Raw genomic sequence first — 13325 nt, 5'->3', positions numbered from 1 at the left:
TAGTTTCTCCGAGTTGGATATTTACCACCTTAATTCCTAGCCCTCAGAATCTATTCACATCCTGCTTGTCCCTCCTATTGATCACAGAGTGGTATACTTCATTGTCAAATTCAAGGAAGCAGAAGGAGGCAACTAAAAGATGACAACTTAGCTTGGGGGAAGAAAAACAGGACGGCAAAGTGAGAAAAAAAACATTTTTTTTGGAAATGATGAATAGTTCCACCTGAATTATTCAAACTTGTATTTTATACAATTCTCATTAAAAATGTAAACATTGCATTTACATCATTTGGCCTGTAGGGGACACTGCAAACCACCTCCACAGGCAGGTTTTCAAAACCGTTTTTGGTCACTCCGAAGATAACTACTTATTTGGAATTAAATTTTAAATAGTTTACCGGAACTTAAAAAAAAATATGGGATGGAAATTTTAGTAAGAAAAGCACCAAGCTCTCCTTAAGTTGCTGTAAAGGGTTTTCTAACCAAATGTGCATGCAAAAAACTTTAGTACACTCCTACCTCTCATCAACATCCTGGAAGACGCAGCTGGGTGTGTGAGTCGTGGTAAAAACCCTCTTGTCATGAGGGATTCTTGGTGCTGAAAAAAGTGTTATTTTTTTTTTCAATAAAACTAGCAAAGACATAAAAATAGATATTGCAATTTGAAAAATGTATTAACAATGATGTGTGCAATTTTGCTATTTTATAAGTCCACTTGGCTAAATTAGCCTGGGATAAGACTTCCAATATTTCAAAAACAGCTTTCTAATGTTATCTATAAACTGAAATTCTTAAAATATAATGCTCAATTCGACAATTCACACCTCCATAGTTTTCCGCAAACACACTTGAATGCATAGTTAATGGACATGTAAAGTGAAGTTTGTGCATAAAAAAATCTTATTACAAAATTTAAAACCAGGTCCTACTAAAACTTTTTTGAAATTAAAGATATTAATTATTCATTTACTTTGAACTGAAAGTAATCACACTGCACAAATATTTACAAATTATGGAATGTTACCTATCATTTTGGTGAGAATAATGTCCTTTATAATCCTGACTGATAACGGATACTTATCAAACTGTGTTTATATTGAAGATCTTCCTATAAATCCAAGTTTTGGCCTGGTCCCAGTCTTTAGAATAAAATTATACTGAACTTTACTTTGCTATGTCAAAGTAAAACTTCAATATATCAAAGTCATTTGTGGCTTCACTCAACTGCACTGACTTGCTTCTCATTCGATCCCATTCCGATGGAGTATCTCGCTGGTCTCCCAACTATCCTAGGCTGCTGCACATATCTGCACTGTATTTAAAACTTTACTGGCACATCCACAAGTTATGTGGTTGCCTCCCTTATTAATCACCAATTCTAGTCTGTTGCTCACCCACTCTAAAGCCAGTGGCAGAATGGTTGATGTGGGAGTCAGAATAGTCAATACTGCTTTTGTGTGTCACTAGGTTGGTTGGCTGGAAAGTGATGGGCCCAGCAGCATACAAAACAACAGATTTTAACAAGGGTCACTTATTGGTGGGGTTATCCATCAATAAGGGAGCAACAATGAGGCCAGCATGGGCTGTAGGAGACCAGGTCAGGAGCAGAAATCTCAATACAAAATTGGTGTTCCCTTTAATATATTGGAGACTCTGCTGTGCATACATTTTTGGAAACGGAGATAGGTTTTATCCTGCTCTTGTGCAGTGAGTCAGCAGCGACATAATGAATGTATTTCCTTTTTTTTATTTAACGTTCCTGGGATGTGGGCATTGCTGGCAAGGCCAGCATTTATTGGCCATCCCTATTATTGCCTGTTTCTACTCACTCAGCTCTATATACATGATCAAACGCTGTATGACGTATATGTCTTGTGCTCCCAGGATTCTGGATGTGCCATGTGAAAAACAACTGGTCAAAGTTGAACAAAATGGGTTACAAAATGTAAACTAATAACTAATACATATTTGCTTCTCTCAGGAAATGAATTTGGAGGAGGGAAGCAGACTCAGTGAGCTGAAAGAACTTTACACCTTCCATGTACTCTTATATTAAATCAGAAGACTCTTACCTTCATATCCCGAGTGCACCCTTTCAGCAAGCAATAGACAGCACAGTTGGTCATCATCATCTTCAGACACTCGCACCTTTATGAGATAAGGTGTCATACGAAAGGGAGAGTAATGGATCTTGCAAACTCGCTGCAGGTCTCCACTGTAAAACAGATGCCAGCAATAAGTCCAGAGCAGGGACCACCAATAGAAGATACAACATGCACCATAAACACATCAATTCCTCAATGGTGTAAAATACTCTGCTTAAGTAGGAGGGAAGCCAGATTCTTTGTCCTTAGCAGACTGCAGCATTTACTGTTAAAATATGTACCATCATATACATCGTATTATTGCTAGTAAACTGTGGATTGACAATTAATTTGATGTATTACAGCAGATATCATGCAGCAACTACATGGTGTATCCTGGCTAACACCTACCCTTAGAGCCAGATTATAACCAGGTTAGTGAGACACAGACCAAAAGGGGGAATAGGCACCAAAAGAAAACTACCTGTACCAACTTCTGAGCATTTACTTAAAGGAGCGATATGGGGTTGAAACAGCAAAGCTCAAGTGGTTTATTGACATCTCAATTCCAAAACATCATCTTTCAATTTCCAATGCCACAATTCTCGTGTACATATAGTCCAATAATACATACCAAAAATAGTCAACATCACAATCAGTTTTACTTAAATTACACTGGTGTTGAATGGCAGTCCAGTTACAAGTAGTCACTGCATTATGTCACTAGCCAAATACTTTCTCGGCAATGACAGTCATCTGTTCAGTAAATTAAAAAAAAGTTTTTACTGCAACTTGAAAACTATATTTCAATAATGCTTCTGTTGATTTTAAAAGGGAATTATTTGAACTGTTCTCTCAAACAAAAAAAAACTTAGTCCACAGGTCTGGTAAATAAAGATGCCAGTGAAATCCAACAGTGCCACTGCCTCTCCCACTCCAGTCCCTTAGTGGATGCAAGGTGCCCTTATACACGAAAGTGCTTCAGCATACATGAGCTTTAGAAAATGATGATTCTCTCAGGTTAAACCTATGATAAATCAAATTCTCCTTTTCTCCACTCATCACATCATTGTCTATAAGATTTATTCCTAGTCTTCCTTCACACAAGCCTTTCCCCTCATTAATTCATTGAACTCCAATCCTTCCACTACTCACCTAATGCGGCAGAAGAAAGACTTTTCCTGCATACAGTCTGGGGGTGATGAACCTGAAAGACAGTTACAGTCACAAATTATAGAATTGCATTAAAATTGCTGGAAGGGAAGACAGGAAGGAAAGATTGTCTAAAAACTGTGCTGGTATAGTGAAGCTGCACAGAATGTTCATTATAAATGAATGAAGTCCTCTATGAAGGTTTAAGTGACCAGGTGCAAAAGATCAAATCTAGAATAGTCACATTTGGCAACAATTTTATAATCTGGTTCAATATTCTTTCCTGTGTATTTTGTCATAGAACCAGGTGCTCCCAACTTTAAAAACACTTTGGTAGTTACTTCCAAATGAAAAAGGGAAACACCAACTTTTTCCATTTGATCTGGGGGCTGGGAACAGTGATCCCCTAGTTTATAGGAATTAGGAAAGGCACAACACTGGCACTGATTTGTTTTTTAATATGGAAGTAATACAAGACCAGGAGTAAGGTTGCTGTATTAAGCTGAATGCAATAGTGCCACTGCCTCTCCCACTCCTGTCTTCAAACTCAAAATTTCATGACCCATAGCCATTCACTTCCCATTCTGCTGCTACGGAAAAAATTCCTTGGCGGAAACAAATTGCCTGTAAATGTACATGCTGTAGAGATGAGGTATGCGTAGGACAGCGATAATATATCAGGAGCCGAGCAAACAGGTTAGATCAGGTGATGAGCAGGTATAACATCAGGGGCAAATGCAAGCCACCTGTTCCGAGGTTGGGAAATATAGGGGCTGATTTTCATCCCCTCCGGCTGGTGGGAACGGGGCAGTCAGGATACCTAAATAGCAGTACAGCCTGTTCCTGGGTCTCTGCCATTTCGGTGGGGACCTTGAAATGGGGTCCACTGTAAATAGGCCGGAGCCTCATTAACTTATGAAAATTGGTACCCTACGCCATTGAATAAGGACCGTTGCAATTTCTAAGAAGCAATGGATGAGCGTACATGGCACATGATCCCTGCTGGTACTGGGCACTGACCAGTCATCCTTGAAGGGACCAAAGTGGGAAACAAACATTTGTAAATCATTTTTTGTGGGACTAGAAGGAACTCTTTCCCTGATGCTTGACCATCCCTCGATCCCTGATCCATCCCTCCAACGAACCTTCAGTGGCTAGGCTCTGCAGGAAAGCTGCTAGATTTCCCACCAGCCTCTCCAATCAGCAATCAGCTCGCCGAAGGAATAGTAATGAGGCATAACCGTGATAATGATTCGATCTCTGTCTGCTTAAATTGGGCAGCCAATTCCTGTCTGATGGAAGCAGTCAATTGAAAATCTACCCTATGGAGTGCAGCTATGACCACGGAGACAAACTGCACAAACGGACAAGGAGAGAAGCTATCTCAGGCCTCAAGTATAAAACATTAAGTTAATCTTAATGAATAATGCTGGTGTGATTTAATCGTGCACTCTAATCTATACATTTGAAACTTAGATCAATCGTGATATCATATTTGGAACAAAAAGTGTGCAATTTGGGGCACCCTACCATCAAGAAGATATTGATTAAGGTTTACAGGAGAGTGACTAGGATTATTCTGGGATTTTAGAATCTAAGCCAAGAAAATTTAGGGCATGATCATAAGCTAAAGTAGACAAAAGCAGCCTGTGTGCCTGCGTCAGCATGGCATTTAGAAGACAAGGGTTCAAAATGATCAGGCAAGACAAGAGATTAGATGAAACTTCAACAGACAAATGAATACGCAGAACAGGCTCTCAAAGCTGCTAAATCTAAATTAACTCCTCAACTGCCTCTGGATAGTCATTTGGGAATGACGTCGAAGATTACAAGACTAAGAACAGATGTAATGCATAGAATCACAGTGTACAGCACACACACAGGCCATTTTGCCCAATTGGTCCATGCTCCACACATGTCTCCTCCCCCCACTTTTCGTCTAACCCCATCAGCATAACCTTCTATTCCTTCCTCCCTCATGCATTTAGCTAGCTTCCCTTTAAATATATCTGCTATTCACCTCAACTACTCCATGTGCTAGTATGTTCCACATTGTAACTACTCCTGAAATCCCTATTGGATTTATTGAATTCCTTACTGGATTTAATTAAACCCCATTTAGACACTTAGGGCTATAAATCAGTTTGCCCCTGAAAATAGGTGTGAGGATCGCAATGCACAATCACCCCACGCACATTCAAAGTAATGCAGGCAGCATGCTAACTAGCATGATTTTGACATGTGGCTGAACACTCAGTAGGGGGCCAAAATTCGTGGGAGGCTAGCGCCAATTAAAGCTAGCCTACACTTAAAGGCTGTCTGCATCTCTTAAATGGCATTGTGCCTACCACATCTCATTCAACTGGCTGGGGCAGAGTGAGGAGGAAAAAAAACCTATGCTTGCACAACAGGGAAGAGAGTGTGCTCCATGGACTCTCCGATGCAGCACTGGAGGCCTTGCTGCAGGAGGTCAACATGAGAGCGGTCCTTTTTCCACAGGGAAGCAGGAGGAACTCCAGGCAAATACATAAAATCCAATGGGAGCAGATAGCATTTGTGGTGAATGCCAGCAGTATAGCCTAGAGGACGTGCAGGAAGAAGTTTCATGACCTTACACGAGTGGTCAAGGTCAGTAAATTAATCTTAAAATGCCATTTCCTACTGTCTGCAACACTAGCCTCACACACTGCTCAATGCATCACACCCATATCACTCGCCCAACAATCTCTACCAAACAAGACTTATACCTCACATTCATAGTTTCACCTCACCCTCACAGTTACCATTGTTGCAAGCCTCACACCCACATCTCACAGCTTGCACACAGTCAGCTATTCAACCATGACAAGCATATCATGCACCATTGCACCACACTCACTGACGCACATTGATTTCTCTTGCAGGACAAGCTGGGTCTCAACTGGTGCCATCAGGACCTAACTGGCAGAGGACAGGCACGCCTGCATAATATGGCCTCGATGGAGGAGACAGTGCCGGCCATTCTTGGGAGGGGCATGGCTGAGCCCATGGCAAGCGACACTGCAATGCTGCAAAACACTGACAGAACTGTCAAAAAAAAGTTGCCCATGGTCCCTTTAAGGAAACCGGCTGATGATGTGTCATCGAATGACATCATCAGACCCGCTTCCTGTTAATTGGCCGGGAACCTCGCAGGCGGGCTTAACAAGCCCAACCTCGGAGAAGATTGTTGAGAGGGGGTGGCTGGAGCTGGCCGCCCCGGACTCGCCACCGTTGGTGAAATCGCGGCCTATATGTCACAAGCTGTAAAAGGATCCGTTAATCTAACACTCACCAGCAGCTATACACACATTCCACAGAGGGAGTTGAGATGGTTTTGTAAAGCTGTAGAAAACACCAACATCTTGTGGAGCAAGAAGCTCTGTGAACTTAACATTTTTGAAGACATCCTTATTGCAATTCAGAATTGAGGAGGCTTGCTCAGAGATGTATACAATCCGTCCTGTGATCAGCGAAATGGTTACAGCAAAGATATCCTGCAAACACAGGCCCAAACCATCAAGTTGAGAAAAACAAAAGCAAATGGGCATTAATACATTCAGTAGTTACATATACACAAAACAAGTAAATCTGATGAATTCTCAATTTACCATTTAGAGACAAGACTAAGTTGTAAAGAAATTGAAGTGGTGAAATGTACTGTACATCCTGTGCGCTCAGATCCAATATAGTTTTACAACAACTAGATGGGTGAATCTTCTCAGAGCTTCTCCCGCTCTACGCTGTAACTTTGGCTGAAGTTCGGTAGAAAGCCCATTTAAGTGTAACTGGGTTTCTGCCGCTATTATGGAAGTGAAAGAGGAAAAGCCCCAAAGAAATTTGCTCGCATGATCTTTAACAGCTTACAAAAAAAACAAGATCCTACCTAATCACATATCTAATTATATTCAAGTTGTCCAACAATAAAAAAATCAGTTTCATACAGGTGTACACGCCAAGCTTATTATCTAAACAATTTATGCACACTGACAGATCTTCCGTGGCATTGATCACGAGTCAGAGTATACACGGTTTTAGAACAATAGGAGTGCTTATGTCATGCAGGGTATATCAGGACCCCCAATCTAGTGACAGAATAAAGTCGATTTCCATTTAAATTGTATCCTAGGATTTTTACTGGTTGAAATATACAACTCTGCCTACTATTCTACCAAAACTATAACTTTTAAGGTTTATTCCATAAACTGTGTTTGTACACAGATCCCTGAAAGTAGCAGGCCAGGTGGATAAAGTGGTTAAGAAGGCATACGGAATGCTTGCCTTTATTGATCGAGGCACAGAATACAAGAGCAGGGAGGTAATGCTTAAATTGTATACTACTTTGGTTAGGCCACAGCTGGAGTACTGCGTGCAGTTCTGGTCGCCATATTATAGGAAGGACGTGATTGCACGAGAGGGTGCAGAGGAAATTTACTAGGATGCTGCCTGGAATGGGGATTCTTAGTTATGAGGGCAGATTGGATAGGCTGGGTTTGTTCACATTGGAACAGAGGAGGTTGAGAGGAGACCTCATTGAGGTGTACAAAATATTGAGGTGCCTGGACATAGTGGATAGTAAGAGTCTATTTCCATTGGTGGAGGGCTCGATTATGAGGGGGCATAGTTTTAAGATGGTTGGTGGAAGGTTTAGAGGGGATTTGGTGGGGGGGGGGGGGGCGGGGGGCTTCTTTATGCAGAGGGTTGTGGGGATCTGGAACTCGCTGCCTGGAAGAGTGGTGGATGCAGAAACCCTCACCACTTTAAAGAGATGGTTGGATGGGCACTTAAAGTGCAGTAACCTGCAGGGTTACGGACCTAGAGCGGGTAATTGGGATTAGACTGGATGACCTTTCGTTGGATGGCGCAGATAAAATGGTAAATACTGCAGGGAATTGAATACGGCCAGGGTGATCTCTTGGACTAGTTTCGATCACCTTTTCCCAGATTTTTTCTCCCTAACTTGGCCTGGGTTTTTATCTGTTTTTTGCCTCTCCCGGGAGATCATATGGCTCCGGTTGGGGTGGAGTGTAGATGTTCTCAGTAGAAGGGGTGTCGCAGTTGTGTGGGGCGGACTGGTTGGGCTGGGTGCTCTTTGCCTTTCCGTCATTGTTCATAGGTTTATATGCAACCTTCAGGACTGCTGACCAAGGGCCGTGCGGCTCTTTGTCGGCCGGCGTGGACACGATGGGCCGAAATGGCCTCCTTTTGCGCTGTAAATTTCTTTGTTTCCACATAAAATTAAGAATTCACTACAAGATGGAATTAGATATCTGGGGCACAAAATTTCAAACAGTGCTCTTTTACCAGCGGAATGGAGGTGGGGCAGGACTTTTCCCTATCTTGACGTTGTGGCGCTAAGCCTGCTGTAAATCGTGAGCTCAGTTAATTTAAATAGGCAGAGGTTGGCAGGCTGTCAAAATATGGTCTGCAAATCTAAAACAGATTTTGTCAACTTCCACAACTTGGGTTTTAAGTTTCCCAGTCGAGCCCACATAAGCACGGCCAGCAAATGCAATACATAAAGACCATTTGGACTGCACCAAACATGGGAACGCCCTTGTTGCAACCAGTGTAAATCTTATTGAACTGTGTCATACAGAGACTGTTCCATCCTTATACCCTGCAAAAGGTACTGACGCATGGAGGGAAATTTGATATAGAAACATAGAAAATAGGTGCAGGAGCAGGCCATTCAGCCCTTCCAGCCTGCACCGCCATTCAATGAGTTCATGGCTGAACATGAAACTTCAGTACCCCCTTCCTGCTTTCTCGCCATACCCCTTGATCCCCCGAGTAGTAAGGACTTCATCTAACTCCCTTTTGAATATATTTAGTGAATTGGCCTCAACTACTTTCTGTGGTAGAGAATTCCACAGGTTCACCACTCTCTGGGTGAAGAAGTTTCTCCTCATCTCGGTCCTAAATGGCTTACCCCTTATCCTCAGACTGTGACCCCTGGTTCTGGACTTCCCCAACATTGGGAACATTCTTCCTGCATCTAACCTGTCTAAACCCGTCAGAATTTTAAACGTTTCTATGAGGTCCCCTCTCATTCTTCTGAACTCCAGTGAACACAAGCCCAGTTGATCCAGTCTTTCTTGATAGGTCAGTCCCGCCATCCCAGGAATCAATCAAAAATTCCAGAAGATTTGTCAAGCATGATTTCTCCTTCACAAATCCATGCTGACTTGGACCTATCATGTCACCATTTTCCAAATGCGCTGCTATGACATCCTTAATAATTGATTCCATCATTTTACCCACTACCGACGTCAGGCTGACCGGTCTATAATTCCCTGTTTTCTCTCTCCCTCCTTTTTTAAAAAGTGGGGTTACATTGGCTACCCCCACTTTAGCGTCGGCGATCAAGGAAAGTTTTAAAATTTTAGTGGGCTCAATGGGGTAAAGCAACTAAATAGAAATTGTACTAAGCACATATATTTTATTACACACATAGCACAGGAAAAACAATATTTCAATGTGAGTGGCATATGCTTTCTTCTGTTGGTCATGCTGAAAGTTATACCTGCTCTGCATGGCTGAGTTACGACAATTATAGAAACTTTTGGACTATAATGCCATGTAATTAATATACTTACACTACCCATAGTGACACTACAATAGGGCAGCTGAAAACATATGCTAGCCCCAAAGGCTTAAAAACAAAACCGCAACAGAACAGAAAGTGCTACTCAAGTCAAATGGTGTGACCCTTGTGCGTACAGCTTTGAAAACCCTCCAGGCTTCAAAACCCATCAACAGCAAGCAATATTCCCCAATAGCTACTAGATACAAAAAGTTCCAACGGATGTGAAATTATGCAATTTTAGCAGAGTGCCTGCCAGCTGTAGAGAATGAAGTGTGACATCGAAACAGCAGTAAGCCATTCAGCCCTTTGAACTTGTTCCACCATTCAATGGGATCATAGCTGTCTGCATCTTAACTCCAGTTACCCACCTTAGTTCCATATCCCTCAACATGATAACTAATTTTGGACAAGCTAGAAATTGCTTGGTTTTCTTTTAAAGAATAATCGAGAAACGTTGAAAGAACAGCATTTGACTCAAAGTTCATATGAAGTCCTTCCTGCGCAAATCAATCACAAAAGTTGTATACTACATTTTTAATAGTTTTCAGTACTTACAGCATTTTTCAAGGTGTATTCAGAGGTGAAGTTCTCTATTTCGTCAACTGTGAAGGAGTTCATACTCAAACTACTCGGTTCAGAGTCATCATTCATTAATAACTTGTAGTATTCTTCATTAGCTGCAGGAAAAAGTAGTAAAACTATAGTTACATTTAACATTTGCTAAATTAATAGTCAAAAAATATAAAACATATCAGTTATATCTCAAAATGCTCAGCAAAGACAAAAGTGGTTTTCCTTTCTCTGATTCAGGACACAAAGGCTTCCAAAAACAAAAAAATAATGCTGGGCATATCGAGGAGAATCTAGTCAAATGATAATAATGAAGTGAAAACTTGGAGAGTACAGTGACTGGCATTTCAATGCTTGCCTCTAGTGATGCAACAGCAAAGAAGAATATAGGGCAGCTTTAACCCAGAGGAAAGCAGTTGAATGCGCCGAGGTTACTAACCCGTCCTGGAGCAGCTGGGAGGTGACCTGATCTGATTTTAACCTGCTCTACTAACCATGCGGCAAGAAAACCCAGCTCAAACCGGCAGGGTCCTTCTGTATATATGCAGTGTGTGATCATCGGGACCGGACTGCAATTTTACATCGATGGCCTGAGTGGGAAGACCAGTGATTTGAATTTTTTTTAATAAACCTCTCGCCACATAGCAACAACCAGCTTTTCTTATTCTATATATCCTCATGTTCTTGGCAGTCTATGGAGGTGGGATACACATGGAAGTACTTTCTCTCTTGCCCATCCTCAAAAATGTTATTCTCTTTTTAAAAGCACGGTAAGCCTACCTCGGACTTGTTTGACACATCGCAGTGCATACTTCAGTGCAGAAAGCGTTCCGGGTTTCCCTTTAGTCATCTTCTCAGCTGGCAGGTGTCTTTTTAAGACACTCAGTGCTTTTATCAACTCTTTCTGTGTCTTCGCTTTAGCAGATTGATCACTACTGCAATACAAGATATAAACTCACAGCTTTAACTCCATATTTCAAGTAATATTTAGAGGCAATGTTCATGGCCCTCACAAGCTATAACCAAGCAAGCTGTATGGGTTAATGTAAGCATTCTGAAAGCGAAAAGATGGCTTTTTACCAATTCTTCTTGTGGTAGTCATTTCATTATCTGATTCAGTTCGTTAAATTTAACTTATAGGTCAAAATTGGACATTTTTAATATGATGCTACTCTTGACTAGCCCCCAATCTCATATTATAGAAAAATAGAACTCCCGAAATGGCACATTGAATTTATTCAGAGTAGCTGAGCCATAAAGATCAGTAATGCCCCCCTTTTGTTCCCCTGTCTGTGCTGAGTAAGCTGAAGCCAGGCAGCATTAGCACTACAGCTGGGCAGCTTCATTGGGTTTGAAAAGTGGAAGGAAAGTTAGGGCTCCCAATCCTGATCACAATCTCGTGATCCTTGCTGGAAGTGTGCAAGTGTGGGTATCAGATGACCAGATCAGTCCACGTGCTTGATTATGCAGTTAAATTTCATTCTTCAGACTCGCATTGAAAAATAGGCACTTGGGTGAGTTCCCATTGGAGGTTGCGAAACCATATCTAGCAAGGAGTGACGATCTTCAGGAAAAGGATGAGGAAAGATAGTAACTGACAACTAAACTGCCCCATCAGCCTATCATGGTGTCTGGTACTGTAAATAACTTGCATGAACTGGTTTGGAGAAGGAACAAACCCACTTTATTATAGGTGTGTAAAATTTTAATTAGCGCACATCATGTTTCCAGGAAATGTTAAAAGGAATTTGTAATTAGACAGACAGCGCAAATGAAAATATCTTGCATTCTTTATTTCTTTTAGATCATAACTGCAAAACAAATTGGGCTAGGGCCATCAAACTCTACTTGTAATAGAACAGTATTCACAAATGAAACCAATATAGTGGTCATAAATCTAACATATCAATGTGTTGCCATGACTGATTGAACGAGGGATTGAAATCTGCAATACACTGTAGAAAGCGGTCAAAAACATGCTCTAGTATCTGTAAAAATGCATTGTATGTCTTTCATTTGTTTACTGTTAATCCACTGTTCAGGTTGGATGGGGGCAGGAATGAAAGAAGTAAAATAAGTTCTCTCAATAAGGGGAGGTTTACTAATTCAGTAGCTTACAGACTGGGCTCAAATTTGATGCCATTGAAAATCTCCTACATGCAAGAATCCTACATGAAATAATCACACAGCATTAATTGGTACTTTACTCAGAAAGGCCAGTGCAGAAAATTGAAACTACTTGTGCAATATGGGGTACTTAACAGGTTGGGGTTAAAGCACATTGGTGAGCAGATTAGAGGGAGCTTTACTTTGCATCTACATATGGTGTACCTAACCAGCAAGTACTAGGTGCTGACATAGAGTAACCAAAATGGAAGGTATTCTATTTGCCATCACTAACATTCCTCACTTTTATAAGCACAAAACTATTCTCAAAAGTTAACAGACAAGGATCAGCACCGACCTGCAACCACTTGTTGAGGGACTGTCCTGTTCTGAGCTAGCACCGAGGCTGAATCCATTTGAGCTGCTGTGAAGTGACAGGCTCTGAGAATTGGAACTGCGTAAGAAAAAAAAAAATTGTTATCCTGTAGGCCAGCCATTATCACTAATAAATGTCCAAAAGCAACAGCAATGTTAAAATATACTCATTAGTTTCACACTGGCCATTACACACACTACCCAAACTACAAGCTCAAAAGGGAATGAGTTAGGTGAAATGAATTACCAGGCAGCTGAAACACGCTCTCATGGGACATACTGATGCAACTCACCATTTCCAGGCCAGCAGAATATCGAGTGGCCCAGAGGCCAACCCAGCCAGGAAAAAGCTAAGTTGGGATTGGGGTGGGGAGTAACCCGGGGCAGCAATGGCCCACATTATTCTTGCTGAGTCCTGCTCCTCCGAGACC

At 41.5% G+C, this 13325-nt stretch overlaps 1 protein-coding gene across 2 annotated transcripts in view; it reads right to left on the bottom strand.

Moving 5' to 3' along the window:
• Window positions 1–13325, bottom strand: part of per2 (period circadian clock 2) — a 54129-nt gene that overhangs the window by 29706 nt on the left and 11098 nt on the right. For both annotated transcript variants that reach the window (XM_070883626.1, XM_070883627.1), the window contains 7 exons: window positions 12878–12973; window positions 11194–11348; window positions 10399–10520; window positions 6550–6751; window positions 3240–3291; window positions 2073–2215; window positions 520–598 (listed from right to left, as the gene is read on the bottom strand). In XM_070883626.1, coding sequence (XP_070739727.1) covers window positions 520–598; window positions 2073–2215; window positions 3240–3291; window positions 6550–6751; window positions 10399–10520; window positions 11194–11348; window positions 12878–12973 — 849 coding nt within the window. The remainder of the gene's footprint in view (window positions 1–519; window positions 599–2072; window positions 2216–3239; window positions 3292–6549; window positions 6752–10398; window positions 10521–11193; window positions 11349–12877; window positions 12974–13325) is intronic.

The sequence above is a fragment of the Pristiophorus japonicus genome, chromosome 6 (genome assembly GCF_044704955.1).
Source record: "Pristiophorus japonicus isolate sPriJap1 chromosome 6, sPriJap1.hap1, whole genome shotgun sequence".
Classification (NCBI taxonomy): Eukaryota; Metazoa; Chordata; class Chondrichthyes; family Pristiophoridae; genus Pristiophorus; species Pristiophorus japonicus.
Note: the sequence above shows the minus strand (reverse complement) of the source record. Positions and strands in the feature narration are given on the sequence as shown.